This window comes from Vipera berus (genome assembly GCF_964194415.1).
Source record: "Vipera berus genome assembly, chromosome: 11".
NCBI lineage: Eukaryota > Metazoa > Chordata > Lepidosauria > Squamata > Viperidae > Vipera > Vipera berus.
Genome location: NC_138214.1, coordinates 6,475,720 through 6,494,106, shown reverse-complemented (window position 1 = coordinate 6,494,106; position 18,387 = coordinate 6,475,720). Strand labels below are relative to the sequence as shown.

At 38.1% G+C, this 18,387-nt stretch overlaps 1 protein-coding gene across 1 annotated transcript in view; it reads right to left on the bottom strand.

The window, feature by feature from the left end:
- Window positions 1–18,387, bottom strand: part of PCDH11X (protocadherin 11 X-linked) — a gene marked incomplete at both ends in the record, with an annotated part of 456,222 nt that overhangs the window by 102,390 nt on the left and 335,445 nt on the right. Inside the window, 2 exons of the mRNA XM_081336916.1 lie at window positions 16,734–16,820; window positions 17,261–17,459. Of these exons, the coding sequence (XP_081193042.1) occupies window positions 16,734–16,820; window positions 17,261–17,459 (286 nt within the window). The remainder of the gene's footprint in view (window positions 1–16,733; window positions 16,821–17,260; window positions 17,460–18,387) is intronic.

Sequence of the window (18,387 nt, the reverse complement as noted above, 5' to 3'; positions counted from 1 at the left end):
ATAGCCTCTTCAGAGGTGACTGGGCATTCTTGCTGCAGTTGAGTCCTTTGTCAGGACCCACCCCAAACCACGTCTTAGGAAGACAAAACTCTTGGAGCCAAATCTAGTCCAAAAAGAATCTTTACTATGACATGCTTGGTTGTAGGAATACAAGACAGAACTTAACATTGTCCCACGAACTAAACCCTTATAAAGAGTTCCCGGTTTAACCCCCCTTAACCCCATTTGGTCAGTCCCCCATCATTTACCTCGTATCATCCCTCTCGTGGGAAAAATGAACTTAGGACCTTTCATGTTTATTGCTCCCTTCTGTGAAACAAGCCAGATGCTAGCCCCCCCCTTTTGTTTCCCCAGTTCAAAAGGCTTCTCTTTTCCTTTGAAATGCTAATACCGGTTCAATACACATCCATTCCCTCCTCTTCGGGAGATGGCAGAATCCATGGAATAATGTTTGAAACATACATTTATGAATATGATATAAATGGATTCTGACATCCTTACTATGAGGAAGGATGTCAGCAAATCACTGTGGATGTTTTGAATGAAACAATGCCCAGTGCGCAGTTTCTCCAACAGAAGGACAGATTTGAAAAGGACTTTAGAGGTCTTCTAGTCCAGCTGCTCAAGAAGGAAACAGAAAGCAGGAAACCCTATACCATTTCAGACAAATGGTTGTCCAATCTCTTCTTTAAAAAGATGTTGGAGCACCCACAGTTCTGGAGGCAAGTTGCTCCACTGATTAATTGTTCAAACTGTCAGGACATTACTCCTTAATTTTAGTTTAGTTTTCTCCTTAAGTAGTTTCCATCCATTGCTTCTTGTCCTGCCTTCAGGTGCTTTGGAGAATAGGTTGACCCCCTCTTCTTTGTGGCAGCCCCTCAGATATTGGAACGCTGCTATCCTCTCACCCCTGGTCCTTCTCTTCGTTAAACTAGACATCCCCAATTCCTGCAACCTGTTCTTCTTCTCTTTTAGCCTCCAATCCCCTAATCAACCCCCAAAGCATTCCAACATTGATACAAAATTATCTACTTACTGGGACAATGCTTGAAAGATTTGGCTTTGTCATCGTTTCTTGTTGTTGCTATTCCTCCAACTCTAAAGGCTGGCAAACAAGCCTTTTTTTAAAAAAAGTGGGGGGAGATAGTTGTGTGGTGCAAAATAAAATGCACAATAACCTGTTACAACCCATTCTGCTTTGGCATTGTTAAGCGTGGATTTCAATCACGATTTTTGAAGAAAGGCCAGTGACTAAAATCAATCGAACGACTGAGTCCTATTCATCTTTTTTTTTTTGCTTTATTGGCAGTTTACGCTCGGAAAATTAAGTCTCTGAAAAGAAACCTAAAGAAAGAGAGGGGAAACTTGTCTGTCTGATAGTTGTGTAGCCAGATATTATCTCAGAGAGAAAGACCTGCTTAGCACTGGGTCTCTGCCGCTCTTCTGATTACAATCTCATTCCGCATGTCCTTGGTAAAGTGGTGTTTGCTGTGACCTCCAACTTGTTTAAATATTCAGCAGAAAGTTTATGGACTTTCCCATAACCTTGATTAAAAGCCTAATGGGAACCCCCAATGCTGAACCAAGGATTTTTTTTTTTATTTCATTTTATTTTGCTTTGTCAAGCAACTGGAGAGTTCCATGCTGATTTCTGCTGGTTATGAGCACTTCTGATCAGCATCCGAAGGGCCCAAAAAATGGAACAAAGGAACGGAGGGAGAGAAACTAACGCCAGCCCATAAAATACCAAATTGCTTTGGACTTCTCCAGATGAAAAGGGATGTCTGCCAGACAAATCATTTGCACAGCAGGATTTCTCTTACATACTGAAGGAAGTTGATTTGTGTATGTAAATAAGGGGAGCCCAAAGAGATACATTCTCAAACACATTTTCCCCATGCAGTAATTTATTTTTTTTCTTTTTCTGAAAGCAGAACGCTTTTTTTTTGCAACCGCATCTCTCTCCTTAAAAGTCAACGACAAAGAACTGTTGCATTCAAGAAGGAGGTGAGCGGAAAGAGAACCAAACGTTATATTCTACAAACAAAATTTGTAAGAGTCTCCAACAGATTCTAAATTGAATGCACAGGCAGGGCCAAGGCCGAGGGGGCGTAAAATCCACACTTTCAACAAGAGCAATCCTCCGTTCCCAGTTCAAGTGGGCAAGATTTTTCTTCTCCTTTGTGACTCCATCTGCTGAGGCCATGATTTCTGCCCATTTTATTGACATACTGAAAGAGAACTGAATTTGTTTATCGAGTCCAATCAGCCTCCATTTTATTTAGTTTTGAGAAAAATGTGCCAGAGTGTATTATTTTTTTTTAAAAAAGACCACTTCTACAAGGCACATAGCAGCCATTCATGTTTCAGAATAATGTAATTTCTAAGACTATTATGGGCCTATAAAATGAGAGTTGGCAGGAATTACTGCCAAGATTAGTTCAGACTCCTAGGTCTGGACTGCAACAGTCCTGGATGATCACTGACTGGCGCAAGAAATGCACACAGTTCTTCCTCTTTGTGGCCATCTAGTCATTGCTGGGCGTTTTGTGGCTCTCAACTCATTTAGCTGATAGGCAAGGTATCCCTAATCTCCCCCTGCATATTAAAAAAAACAGTGAGATCACCTTGCCGACAAAAGTCCATATAATCAAAGCTCTGGTTTTCCCAGTAGTAATGTACGGCTGTGAGAGTTGGACCATAAGAAAGGCTGAGTGCCAAAGAATTGATGCTTTCAAATTGTGATTTTGGAGAAGACTCTTGAGAGTCCCTTGGACTGCAAGATCAAAACAATCATTCTTAAAGGCAACCAGCCCTGGCTGTTCTTTGGACGGACAGATGCTGAAGCTGAAACTCAAAGACTTTGGCCATCAAATGAAAAGACAGGACACATTGGAAAAGATCCTGATGTTGGGAAAGATGGAAGGCAAAAAGGAAAAGGGGATGGCAGAGGAGGAGATGGTTAGATAGGGTTGTCAAAGCAGTGCCCCCAAGATGCTTTTTCAGGAGGCAACTAGACTTTCTTGTTTTTCTTTGAAGACATTTGCTTCTCATCCAAGAAGCTTCTTCAGCTCTGACTGAATGAATCCTTCCATTCCCCACCATCCAGTCAGAGCTGAAGAAGCTTCTTGGATGAGAAGTAAAATGTCTTCAAAGAAAAACAAGAAAGTTCAGTTGCTTCATGAAAAAGCACCTTTGGGATAACTATGACCTGGATGACAGAGAATCTCCATAGACATCAAAGCAGTGGGCATGACTTTGGGCAGTCATGCACGATTTAGCGACTGAAAAACAACAGTATCCACTCATAAATACTGTAAGTGATGAAGGAAAATAGATCCTGTTTGTTAATATGGAAAGGAACTGAGAAGCAACATCAGAAGGGGGTTCAATCTTTACAAATTCAGTTATCCAGACTGAGGTACTGAAACACAGAGGCATGATGACCCACATGTTTTTGTTTTCATTTTTTTTATTACTATGGATGTTTTATTTACTGGGCATGTTTTATTGGCACAGCATGATCAATTGTCAAGTGTTCTGTGAAATCTGGAAGCATAAATGTCAGAAACATTCATAAGCGTGGGATATTATTTGTTGGTTCTACAACCAACAGGGATAAAATTGGGAACTTTTACCGGTATATTATATTTAATGCTCCGTTAAGATAACAGTATAATATTATAATTCTCTTTTTTAGATCAAGGTTTTTCGTGTGTGTGAGTGTGTGTGTGTGTGTGTGTGTGTGTGTGTGTTTGTGCGTGTCCATCCATGCCCTGTTATCTTCTAGCAATATGTTGAGAAATATTTTTAATACTTTGTTGTATAAACAAAGTCTTAATTGCTCCCTCTGAGAACCCAGGCCTATGGAAGCATACTCATTACCTCATCTTACCTTAACTATTCTTGCAAAGAAAAGATCCACTCATTAAGTTCAGACTTTAGCAACCAGAACAAATTAAAAAGGAAAAAAAAGAAGAGAAATTGCTCTACACCAATCAGTAAAATTGTTGGCAATTCCAATCAGTCAGCTGATTGGAAAGGATTGCCAAGCAGATAGATACCTGCTCATGATAATAAACTAAAAATTCATGGATCCAAAAATGGAATAGAATTAGTTTCCAAAATACAGTATGAAACTAACAAGCTTCCTTCTTTCCCAAATACTTGTCATTCAAAAACTTTTTTTAGCAGGAAAAAAAAGGGAGCAAATGTTTAATAATGTATCAGAGCAGAGTTGATTATACAGTGTAATAGGTTATCATTATTCATTTATGTGTCTTCAGCCAGGTAAGCTGATGGGGTTTTGACAAGCGACTCCACAATAAAAGTCATATGGAATGTTATGGACACATTAAACATTAATCAGATTCTACACATTGCAGCACATTGACCCAACCTTTTCCTCCAAGTGTGAGCAATCAGACACAAAGGTGATGGAAGTGGTAAAATAAAAAAGTGTGAAAATCAAAATGTCAAGGGTTTGAAGAGAATATCAGCTTTCCGACATCAACTTTTGAGAGATAAAAATGGAACCTTGGATAGACGTGCAGCACAATCCTCTTACATATCTTCTAGATATGTACATTTATGACCCTAAAGTCAGATTTATATGAACATCCTTAGGCATCTGATTATTTTCTGAACATCCCTGCAGAAGTTACAATTTACTGTACAGGTAGTCCTCGACTTGTAGCAGTTGATTTAGTGACTGTTCAAAGTTACAACATCACTAGGAAAAAATGGGATTTATGATCATTTTTCACGCTTACGACCTTTGCAGCATCCACATGGTCACATGATCAAAATTTTAAAAAGTTGGCAACAGACTCATATTTATGACGTCTGCAGGATCCCAGGGATCCTGTGATCAGCTTTTGTAACCATCTGATAGGCAAAGTCAACAGGAAAATCTGATCCACTGAGCAACCATGTTACTAATTTGACAACTTTGTATTAAGTGTATTAAGTAACATGCTTAACTGTGACAAAAAAAAGGTGGCAAAATGGAGCACAACTCACTTAAGTGTCTCACTTAGCAACAGAAAGTTTGGGCTCCACTGTGGTCATAACTTGAGGATTGCCTGTAGAAGCGCGGGGTGAATTGTTTTCATGTTTCAAGGTCAATAGACTTTGGGAATATTATTATTATTATTATTATTATTATTATTTATTATTATTATTATTATTATTATTATTATTATTATTATTATTATTATTATTATTATTATTATTATTATTATTATTATTATTATTTCTGCTTGTGTGTGCCCTGTTTGGAAAGTATTACGGCCTATCACAATGTTTTCCACCTTTTCTAAGGCTGATTGTGTTGAAATAATCCTGAAACAATAGGAAATGAATCACTGTTCTTCAGGCTTTGGCCAACACATTTTGGCAGCCAAAAAAAGATGATTAGGAAACTAACAAAATTGGAAAGGATCTTGGAGGTCTTCCTGCTCAGGCATGAAGCCCTACAATGGTTGTCCAGTCTCTTTTTGAAAGCCTCCATTGATGGAGCACCCACAACTTCTGAACACAATTTGTTTCACTGATTAATTGTCCTCACTGTTAGGAAATTTCTCCTTAGTTCCAGGTTGCTTCCCTCCTTGATTGGTTTCCATCCCTTGTTTCTTGTCTTGCCTTCTGGTGCTTTGGAGGATAGGTTGACCGCCTCTTCTTTATGGCAACCCCTAACAAGAAGTCAGTCTCATAATCAACTATCACTATATGTTAACTGCCAATTTAAAGTTCAGGTGAATCTAGAAGTAGGCATAATTTTTATATTCTACTGTGGCTCCTAAGGAAATCACGTAAGGGCTTTGGAATAACTTGGAAAATGGAAAATGGAGAACGTTACAGTTACCAGTTGTTAGGATCAGGTAAGGCTATGATCTGGAGGAGACAATGACCTTATTGGGAAGTTTAAAAAGCATTCGCTGAAGCAGGAAGCAACCTACTTTTTATCTCTCCATTATACATAATACACAACCACTATTACACAACGTCTGTGCACTCAGGAAAATCATTTTCGCAGAACGTTCTAACTTTCTGAAATCTTTTTCTCCCTCTCATCAACTTCTTTCAGAAAAGATTTGCATCTCCAGCTTATTTTTGTCACTGCCTTGCTGAGCTCAATAGAAGCCGGGGAAATGAATGAGAATAATACTTAAGATCTTTTCATTTGATCTAAAGCATTTTCTTAAAATTGCCAATCTAGCTACAAGAACACTCATACAATGATAGCACCCTCTTTATTACACAATGACTGAGAATGAATTAGCACGGGCAGAAGGCAAAGTCTATTCAATATTGTAGTTACGTTGAATTTCTCTGCTAACCTAAGGTTAAATGCCAACAATAACAATAATAATAAAAATACTTTAAAACAATTTTCACTGATGAAAGAAATGCATTAATATATAAGAGGAGGTTGTGAAGGAAAGAAACGGCATATTGTTTTGTCGGTTAACTGCTGCAAACTTTGTTACCTATGGTATGGCTTTTTGGATTGCACCAGGATGACTCAGACTTTAATTTAATCTTCCATTTTTCTTTGTGTAATTAATTCAGTTCATCTTTGGCACTTTTTGTGTGCAGATGTTTTTTTGCAGAGGCACAGTAGGAAGTTTCAGTAGCTTAACCAAAAAGAGCAGGCTTCTAAGTTACATGAAGAGAGAGGAAGGAAGGAAGGAAGGAAGGAAGGAAGGAAGGAAGGAAGGAAGGAAGGAAGGAAGGAAGGAAGGAAGGAAGGAAGGAAGGAAGGAAGGAAGGAAGGACTAATTCCAACCATTGACCTTGTTATTGTTATTGCAACTGCCTTATTTTCTCCATCACTGACCCACTAGTTATATTTCAACTGGAGGAGAGAATTTGTTAAACAAAATGAAATGAAATGTGTGGTTTGTTTTGTATTGTATTATGTAGACAATAGTTTTCTCTGCAGGTTTAAATACTAGACTGTTTGAATGGCATATTTGTTATAACTTAGCATAAATAGCATTTTTCAGTCTATCAAGTTTTTTGTAATGTAGGATGAAGTGTGCAATCGTTGCTTACAAATTCTCTCTCCTTTTGCAGGGCCCATCTTCATTCCATGGACAAAAGGGGGGTGTTGTGTGCTGCCTGCATGCCACGGATGGGGCTTTGCTTGTTTGTGCAGACCAGTTACTGGCATGTTGCGGCCCATTACTGGTCCATGGTATCCCTGCTCTATTGCACATGGATGCTACAAACTAGGCAATATCATCAGTGCATGATTTTACTTAGTTTGGTTACGAAATGTCTGCGAGAAAACAACAAGTGCAGAGACTACCAAGGACCCCACATTATGAAAGCTCATGTGGACTGCAGAGATCGGTCCACCCAACAGTTTGCCCCATCCCAGAGCCAATAAGAGAAGCTATGACAGATCTGGTCCAGGATTGCTACAGATAACAGTAGTTCTTTACTCACGGCCACAATTGAGCCCAACATTTCTGTAGGTAAGTGAGGCATCCCTTAAGTGAGGTTTGCCACATTTTATGATCTTTCTCGCCACACTTGTTCAGTGAATCCACTGCAGTTGTTAAATTAGCAACACGGTTGTTAAATGAATCCGGCTTCCTCCATTGACTTTGCTTGTCAGAAAGTTGCAAAAGGGGATCACGTGACCTCGGGGCTCGGCGACCGTCATAAATATGAGTTGGGGGCCAAGCGCCTGAATTTCGATCGCCTGACCATGCAGATGCTGCCACGGTCTTAAGTGGCCCTAAGTCAGTGCAGTTGCAATTTTGAACGCTCACTAAAGCAACTGTTGTTAAGTCAAGCTACTTCATTCCTTCCCACAAGACCAACAGGGGACCATCTGCACGCATTATTTGACAGAGGATAATCCTGACTTTTGACATCTCATAATTCCATCGGAGCGTGGCAGAAGACACAGCTTTGACAAAAATTCAATATTCCCGCATAGATGAAGTTGTCGACAACTATCTGTTTAGCAAATAAAGCCATGCAGTGTTATGGCCCACTGCCTCCTTTGCCAATATCAAAGTTTCTGATGAAGACTTCATTCCTCTATCATCTGAGACAATATACTCTACCTGAAATTGCGTTCTTTGATATGTTTTTCTCCCAGAGCTGGGCCGTTCAGCTATTTTTATCTTTTCCATTTATTTCCCAACACAAACCTTTCATCCTTGATAATCTTTAATACCTCTAAGTTTATACACAGACTTCTTTCTCCCTCCAGAAACATTACAATGCATCTGTTGTTAAATATCGTGCACGTCCTTAGAGGCATCCATCAATTTATTTTCTTTATCAATAAACCGACTCAGTTCCTCTATCTATTTTGGGCACTGGCTTATCACACTGGATTTTTCTAACCATTTTGGTTGCATCTCTAATATTTATTTATTTATTTGTGTTTGTTTCTGGTCCAAAAATAGAGAAGGTTGACGACTTATCAAATTTATCGAAAACTTTTGCCTTTCAATTTGGATGTATTATTAATTTTTAAAGTAAGTAATACATGATTACGAACTCACCAGTAGCTTGTCCCGATTGGACTGAAAGGAAGTGGAGATATTTTAAATTTAAATATTTTCTAAATTATCATTTTGAATGTTTCTCTTTCATTTAGACCAAGTCTGCTCATCTGCTTAAGTCCAATACAGCATACATGCAGACACACATATATTCACAAAAAAAACTCAAACAACTCCCAAGCTTATGGTAAGTAAATTAACCTTTACAATTACTACAATCAGTATATCATATTTGGAGAAAGGTGCAATCTATTTTTTTTTATTTTTTAACTTTTTTGCTTGTTGTGTTGTTGTAAATGTTTTCTCCAATAAATTATTGCAAGAAAAGTTGAGAGTGAAGACAGAATGAAATAAAAGAAGAATAGAAATGGTGGATAGAGATGGATGGATGGATGGATAGATAGATAGATAGATAGATAGATAGATAGATAGATAGATAGATAGATAGATAGATAGATAGATAGATAGATAGATAGATAGATGCAAATATTAAAAAATGAAAAAAACTGGTTAAACTGGTTTGGGAGAAGAATATTTCTAAGAATATGAGTCTCCCCTGCAAATAGCTGTCAAAATTCAAGACATTTGTTCTCTTTTCTGTATTTCTTCCATGAAGGTGGCCAATTTTTGCTTTCCTCTCCTGCAATCTTGTTTTAATCTAATATTTATGACATTGTATTTGTGAACTTTAAGAACTTTTCTACATGCTTAACAAAAAATAAATGAAAATATTTTCCCTATGCACACTGCCCTAATTCAACAGATACAACTAACTTGAGGATACAGAACACCATTATGTGTTTATACATACTGGCTACAGTATACAACTGTGAAAATGAAGAATTTTCAGGTTGGTGCGATGGGAGGAAAGTGGTGATATAACACAATGCTACAATACTGGTTACATTTAAAATCCTGACATCTATATACTAAAAGAACACCAAGACATAATTGCATTGATGGACCCATCTGTCAATTCTCTTTCTCTTACATTTATTGGAAAAAAATTTCTCAGCACCTTTTAAATGAAAAAAAAGGAATGTGCATTTGGTTTGAAATCTATTAAAGAAAATCCTATCCATACCTATTGTGTAATGTGGCTTTTGCACAAACTGAAATTAGTTAAAGCAATTTTACCTAGGGCTTTACTTAAAGATCATGTCATACAAAGTATTGTATTTTTACAATATTTTTTACTTAGGTGATCAATCAATATACCTCAAGACCAATCCAGAATGAATGAATGAATATATTTATTTATTCCTAGATATATATCAAACTTCCCTTTCAAAGAAGAGGTTCCTCTGAAACTGTAAATGCATGCAAGCATTGTCTACATAGATACGTACTATATATACTGAACGCATCATATTGAGCCTATTCTCTTACTGTAGATGAGAATATCTGCTGAAAGAGGACTTAATTATGTCAGTTACACTTTCACCTCTGTGCAACAGGATTTGTATTTTAGATGTCCTTATGTCCTTCTTGAAAAATCCTCTTCTGCAAGAGTCAATTTCATGTTTAGTGAGATCTTTAATGAGCCCATTAGCGCTGGAAGATAATGGTTGAGATTACTTATTAGCCTTCTTTATTTGACTGGCTCATTTGCTTAATTTTAGAGATGGTCGGACACTAAAAAACCTTATGTTTAAATACAGGACTGTTCAAAAGTACCTGCTGATAGGTAATAAAGGTAACACTGAACCCACCTCCAAGAGAGGTTGAAGGTGGGTTCAATGGAGACCTATACACTGCTTTCCATAATGGAGCTTAACACAGATTAGGTGCAATGTGCAGATGAGTTAAGTTGCCCTTTGGGTAAACATTTCAATTATCTGTCCATATAAATATTATTTCAGTAGGAAGTATAATAACTGTATTTGATACATGTTCTACTTTTTTAATTCCATGAATTTGCATAGGTCACTTCATTATTTACCATCTTGCATTAATAATCTACCTTTCTTCCATGAGAAAGCTCAAACAGATACAGCGAAAACTCCCTATCAATGCAGTGACTATACTCAAGACATATTTTGTGCCAAGAATCTCCAGGTTAACTCATAGTGATTTTGGTCAATGCCAATGGTGTTCCAACGGTGCTCCAGATGTTTTGAGATTGCACTCAAAGTCCCTATCCCTATTTATTTACTTTAAAAGGTAAAGGTTCCCCCGCACATGTGTGCTAGTTGTTTCCGACTCTAGGGGCCGGTGCTCATCTCCGTTTCAAAGCCGAAGAGCCAGTGCTTTTCCAAGGACGTCTCCATGGTCATGTGGCTGCCATGACTAGACACCAAAGGCGCACGGAACGCTGTTACCTTCCCACCATAGTGGTCCCTATTTTTTTACTTGCATTTCTACGTGCTTTTGAACTGCTAGGTTGGCAGAAGCTGGGACGAGTAACAGGCGCTCACTCTGTTACGCGGCACTCGGGATTCGTCCCGCCAAACTGCCGACCTTCTGATCGACAAGCTCAGCGTCCTAACCCACTGAGCCACCTAACCCACTGAGCCATTTACTTTATGTATTTAATTAATATGCTGCCCATCTCACAATTGAAACGACTCTAGAACAATTTATCTTTGCTTTCTTTTGCCACATTGTTCTACTTTTTATATGCAGGTCTTTGTATTTTGTGATTTTTCTCCAGTTCTTTCTCTTCTCATCTCCAGATACTGCAATATCCACTCTCCAAACTCCATTGTATTTTTTGTAACATAACATTGCAAAGTATTGTTGTTGTATTGCTGGCAGGATGGAGATACTGTACATGGTGGACAATTAGCAACAACAAAAGTCAGGAAGAATGCTGGTCTAAATTTGCTCTAAAATAAGGGGGGGACTCAGTTCTTTCCAAACAAGGCTACAAAAATGCAGACTATTTTAATGCCAATACAGAAGATTCCCAGTTTTATTCATTTGGTCCTTTCTCTCATTCATGTTTTCTGAATGAGCAGGTGCAGCTTGGTGGGGAAAAAAACACATCAAAAGAAAGCTATAATTCTGCCTTCTAAACCTGACAAATTGTGGGAAAGTCAGAAAAGATATGCTTTTTTATTTTATTTTATTTTATTTTATTTTTTTATTTTATTATTTTATTTTATTTTATTTTATTTTATTTTATTTTATTTTATTTTATTTATTTTATTTTATTTTATTTTATTTTATTTTATTTTATTTTATTATTTTATTTTATTTTATTTTATTTTATTTTATTTTATTATTTATTTTATTTTATTTTATTATTTTATTTTATTTTATTTTATTATTTTATTTTATTTTATTTTATTTATTATTTTATTTATTTTATTTATTTTATTATTTTATTTTATTTTATTTTATTTTATTTTATTTTATTTTATTTTATTTTATTTTATTTTATTATTTTATTTTATTATTTTATTTTATTTTATTTTATTTTATTTTATTTTATTTTATTTTATTTTATTTTATTTTATTTTATTTTATTTTATTTTATTATTTTATTTATTTTATTTTATTTTCCAAAGATGTGCAAGGAAAAAAAAAAGAAGGCTGGATGGGGTGGGGCAAAGAGGAAAAAAGCAGAAGGTCATAAAAAGAATTGCCTCATTGCCTCATAAATAATAGAAATATCAATGTCACGTGAACTTCTTTTTTATGGTGTAGTCAGCCTACTTTAAAAAAAAAAAAGAAAAGAAAAGAAACCAAACCAAAGTTCATTGTGAAGAGAAGGACTACCCTATTCTCTGTTGGCAAGATCATTTATTTATTCCCTGTGACATTCCAGACCTTGGTGACATCAACTTTCTATTGGCCAAGTGACTGACATTTTCAAACAGAATTGACTAGATAAGAACTTGCTATAAGAGCACGCATTCTTTCTCTTATAAAGCCTGCATTGTATCAGATCAAGATAAGCTCACCTCCCAAATTGCCCCTCCCCCCCACAAAAAAACCCACCACCCTTTATCATCTTGTGTAATTTTTCGGCATAAAGGAACAACTTTATTTAATAAAGTTGGTTTAAAAGATTTGTGTGGCTGCCCATCTTGTCCGAATGACTGTCCAGTCTGATTTGGGGATTATTTAACCCATTTACAAATGATTCTCATCTCCTAGAGGCTTCAGGTGATATCTAGAAGTAATAAATCTCAACTGAGGTAAACTTACAAGGAGGAGGAATCCCAAGCACTAAAGGAACAATTATGAATCTCTAAAGCAGGGGTCTTCAGACTTGGCCCTTTTATGACTTGTGGACGTCAACTCCCAGAATTCTTCAGCCAAAATGGCTGGCTGAGGAATTCTGGGAGTTGAAGTCCACAAGTCATAAAGGGGCCAGGTTTGAAGACCCTTGCGTTAAATACTTAGTAGAACCAAACCATCCTCAATATGTAATGTAAGTTCTTCAGTGTGGAAGACATTCAGTGCTAGAACATGGCAGAGTTTCCTAGTATTCTCTCTAGATGGCCGATTTGGATTTGCGTGTATTATTGCCCTGTTTGATTAGGGATTTACAGTAAGATTCAGTACTTTGAACCATGATCTGAAATAAACTGGGTGGCCTGGAATTGATCCAAGAAAAGAAATCCACAATACAACCCATAAAATGTGCAGTTATGGAAGTCTAGGCATAGCATTTTTCACTGGCTGAAGTTTTGGATAATGTTCAAGGACGTACAGATTTTGCATGCATTAGTGATTAATATATGAATCACTCTAGTAAATGTAGTTAATGAAATATGAAGAATTTCAAGAGTTCCTTGGAATCAGAAGACTTCTGATACCCAGCCACCACCACCTCTACCACTGCCAAAATTAGCTTTATTTCATAGGCAGTTATTTATTTTATTTCTTTCTGCATCTTTTTACTTATCATTTTGTTGAATTTCTACCTATAGATGCAGCGGGCTTTTAGCTACACAGCTGCCTAACAGTGTATAACAGACATGTCAAACACAAGGCCCGGGGGCCAGATCCGGCCCACGAAGTGGTTTCATGTGGCCCATGAAGCCATCCTGGAAACAGTGAGGGAATGGCCCAAACAGCCTTGGCCCTGGCCCAAAGACCCGCCTCCTGCAAGAGACCCTCAGATCTGTCCCACTCCTGCCCAGGCCCCCATAGGCACCCTTGATGCCAACGATGTAGAGCTGGCCACGCCCACCCAGTAGGCCATACGCACTCTAGCCACGCCCACCCAGTATGCCACGCCCACCCTGTCCATACCCACCCGGCCCCCTGAGGGCAACCGCAATGCTGATACGGCCCTCAATGAAATTGAGTTTGACACCCCTGGTGTATAAAGATACCAAGCAGTAGATTTTTCTTGGAGATGTTGCAGAGGTAAGGGCAGCAGCGTATAATGTTTAAGAGAGCAACAGATCTTTAGTTATGGAAATAAAACTTAGGGAGAAACAAGAACCAACTGTTTTATTTCTTATCAAAAACATTGATAAGACAATTCTCATCCTAGCATGATTGTAATTATATTTTCCAGTTATTGTGCCCTGCTTGTCATTTCCCAAGAAAAAACGTTGAATATTGCAAATAGAGGAATCTAGATGAATCTTTAATATGATTGAGTAGATCTTTTATATTCTTAGAAGGATCTGGAAATATATATCTGGACTTAAATATTTTGCAGAGGAAATACACATAATGCTGGCTCAAAGTGTGAATCAAACATCTGTGCTAATCTATACTTAAGAACTTTATCTGTTTTCTCTAACATTACATAACTGCTTCTTAATTTTCCCCCTGAAATAAGAAAAATGGATCCATCTGATAGGACCCACTTCCTAAAGGCTTAAGATGTCAGGTTCTCTAGACATGATGGCACATTATGATTATGACTCTTCAAAAGATCCACTAATTTAAAATGGGAACGTTCAGCCCACCCTGTGATCTTTTAATCTTCACCCATTTCCACCTCTCTTAATTCAAATATCTGGATAATGAGCACCCTAGAAGTGATATATGGGAACATTCACTCTAGGTTGTCCATAAAAGGTTGACTTTTGTCAAAGCCTGTAGTGAAGTGTTCAGCCTCTACATTCTCTCACCTATGTGTAGGCTAATTAGATTAAATGTGGAAGATCAATCACATAGTAGTGCCTTGGTAAGATTAATTGCTCCATCTCTGCAAATTAATTTTTTAACATGCCACTTTGAAGATGGTGGAAACCAATACAGTTAAGGAACTGCACCCAGACAGAATGTATATAGTTATCCTTCAAAGCATGTCCTTATTAAGAGTTTTATATTTTCTGTAGCAGCATTCACCATTTGATTATGAACAGTCTATCTATTAGCACTAAGAAAAACTGTAATCTCAGTTGTGTTTCAAGATGGATTCCAGTTAATAGCAGAAGAACAACTGTGATGGACTAGTAGACCATCTACTTCAACAACCAATCTAGCCCCTCAGGAAAACCCTGAGGTTGGTGTGGCAGAAGTAGGTACATTCCAATGACTCTCTGCCTAACTAGCTTTCTCTGACTGATGAAGCAACAATAATAGTCCAATTACCATGATTCAACCTTCAAAAACCAATCTAACCCAACCTTTCTTTCAGACATTCACTTCCAGATGCATAGGGGAAGCTGATAAGCAAAATGGAATTGCATCCTCAAAGCTGTTGACTGCTTCTAATACAGTAAATGCAAACAGTAATGTATAGCATTATAGTTGTGCAAATCCTTAGGTATATGTGTTTCGCAATTTACGACACCATGTGTGAAGCACCTATTTCTCAAATAACAGTAACAATAACAAATTGGAAGGGACCTTGGAGGTCATCTAGTCCAACCCTCTGCTCAGGCAGGAAACCCTATACCATTTCAGACAAATGGCTGTCTAGTCTCTTCTTAAAAACTTCCAGTGTTGGAGTATACACAACTTCTGGAGGCAGATTGTTTTCTTCTGCTGGATCAAAATCAGATCCTCTTTGCTCTTCCATTTACTTTTCCCTTCCTTTTAAAAAGCTATCTAATAACTCCGCTGTTTCAAACCCTCATTAATATCTTCTCATTTATTAAATGGTTTCTCTTCCTCCCTGGAAGCAGTTGCAGCTGAGTTATAAAAGCACTTTCTTCTTCCCTTTTACCAAAAGGCAACTAAACCTACCATTTTCTTTTTGTTTGGTTGGTTTTTTTTAAAAAAAAAAAAGAATCCTGCTGTTTTCATTTCTCTTTCCATCTCTTCAGCTGAATTTTTACCCTATGATGCATAAAAATGCATCGTTTGGAACAATTTATAAAGACTCTTTTTGTAAATCTCCAAACCAAAATGAGTAAACTCCATGCAATTTCATTGCAATTTTCATTAATCTTTCCTCATTTTTAACCAACAAGTAACTAGATCATGGTCGACCACAGGCAACAGGCGTGCAACTATTGTTTTGCTTACCATAGGCTCTGAAGCTACAATATATTTCATAAAGCATTTAGCAACCATCTAATCACTGAATTGCATTTCCATTTTCCACTAATGCCTGGCTAATTATTTCAGGAACCAAGCTCTTTGTAAGAAAGAAAGTTGGGCAGGTTACCTCTAGAAGGAAGCTTGCAGAATCAGGAAGCGCAGGAAAAATTGACCCAGTAATAAAATTGATTTGAAAGCAAAACTAAAGAAGATTTTGCTCTGACATGGCCCTATTAAATCGTGTGTGTGTGTGTGTGTGTGTGTGTGTGTGTGTGTGTGTGAAATCTGTGTGCATGTAAAGGACTAAAATTATTTTCTTAATTTAAAAAAAATGTAGGTATGTAGAGCCTTGGTGGAGCAGTGGGCTAATGCCTCCTTAAGTAACACCAGCTGCCTGCAATTAGTGCAGGTTCGCATCCCACCAGGCTCAAGGTTGACTCAGCCTTCCATCCTTCCGAGGTGGGTAAAATGAGGACCCAGATTGTTGGGGGCAATTAAGCTGACTTTGTAATAATGCCACTTGGGGGGTGTATGAAAGCCCTAATAAGCAGGCATATAAATAGAATGAAGGCTACTGCTAAGCTTGTAAGCCGCCCTGAGTCTTCGGAGAAGGGCGGGATATAAATGGAATTAAAATAAATAAGTAAATAAAATAAATCATATCAAAAGATTTCATCCAGTCTATTCATAAGTATTAAAAATGCAGGTTTGAAGCATTAGCTACATTCAAGTCATCACCATCATCATCATCATCATCATCATCATCATCATCATCATCACTCAAGTGGGGTATCATACCTTTGTCAACTTTGCTGCAATTTTTAGGTTCTTCAATTGCCCAGTCAAAATGGAAAGTCTGCCTTTGTATTCTGCCCAACAATGTAACTGAAATTAAAATAGAACCACTCAAGGACGGGCTTTGCTCAAAGGTTACCCTCTTCTTGATCCTACAGCTCTACTGCTCCTGATTCCGACTTCCTATTCTTATTATTTATTTATTTTTGCCTCCCAAAATTAGCACTGTATGCATTAACATTTACAGGTTGCCAAGCTTTAGTTTTCCCCCATCTCAAAGCAGAAGTTAAAATTTGAATCCACCATCTGACTCTCATAATAGCCCCAAGCAAGCACAGGTAAAATAATAATTTAAACGGTGGCAAGTAGAAAACAACAACAACAACAACTGACCTTTGGGTGGAATTATGACCTGCTTACCTTAACTTGTTTTCCATTAAAGATCACTTCTCTTGCATTAAGTCCTTCTCATGCCAGGCTTCCCCTTGGAGTGGTTTCAAAGGGAATATGATCAAATACAATAAACTTACTGGACTCCGGATCTGAGTTTCCATCTCCCTCGGTCCGACTGTTGGGTGAGGTCTGCTCATAGTACTCCTCTTGAGGGAAACCCAGTGGCAAAGGATGGGACATACTGGTGGCACTGCTGGGCTCATGGTCTCCCAGCCCACTGTCACTGCAGCTTTCTTGAGACCCATCAGGGAGATGAAATGTAACTCGGCGCTGGGACTGTAGAAGGAAGAAAACCATAGAGTTCCAACAAGGTTCCCAAGGAATTGGCAAGTCCTCCCAACACTGGGAATTTATTATTCTAATTATGGTGGTCCTTCACGTATAAACCATTTGTTTGGCGACCATTTGAAATGCTGTAGACCTGTTACGATGCTCTAGGTGTCCTTTGAGTACAGGTAGTCCTCATTTTACAACTATTCGCCATTTGAAATTACAGTGGCAATAAAAATGTGTCCATGCACTTAGGACTGTCTCAGCATCCTCATGGTCACGTGAACAGAATTCAGGCGGTTGGCAACCTGCGTGTATTTAGGACAGTTGGGGCATCCTGCGGTCATGTGATCATCACTTAGAACCTTCCCAGCTGGCTTCCAAGAAGGAACGTCAATGGGGGAGGGGAAGCCAGATTCACTTAATGATTGCATGATTCACTTAGCAGCTGCAGTGATTTGCTTAATGACGGAGGTGGAAAAGTTTGTAAAATGGGGCCAGTGGTGGGATTCAAATACCTGAACATCCGGTTCTCTGCGTAGATGGAGGCCTGGGCCTCCAAGGCCTAGAATGGAGTAGAAGTAATATCCATGCACCTCCGGTGGGCTGTTCTAGGCCTGGGAGGCCTCCTCCAGGCCTCTGAGGTCTAGAATGGACTTTTGGAAGTGACATCCATGCACTTCCGGTGGGCCGTTCTAGGCCTGGAAGGCCTCCACCAGGCCTATAATGGACTTCCGGAAGTGACATCCACGCACTTCTGATGGGCCATTCTAGGCCTGGGAGACCTTCTCCAGGCCTCCCAGGCCTAGAATGGACTTCCAGAAGCAGCATGGGTTCAGCCGGTTCTCTGAACTCAACAAAATTTAGCTCCTGGTTCTCCTGAACCAGTAAGAACCAGCTGAATCCCACCACTGAATGGGGCCCAACTTAATTA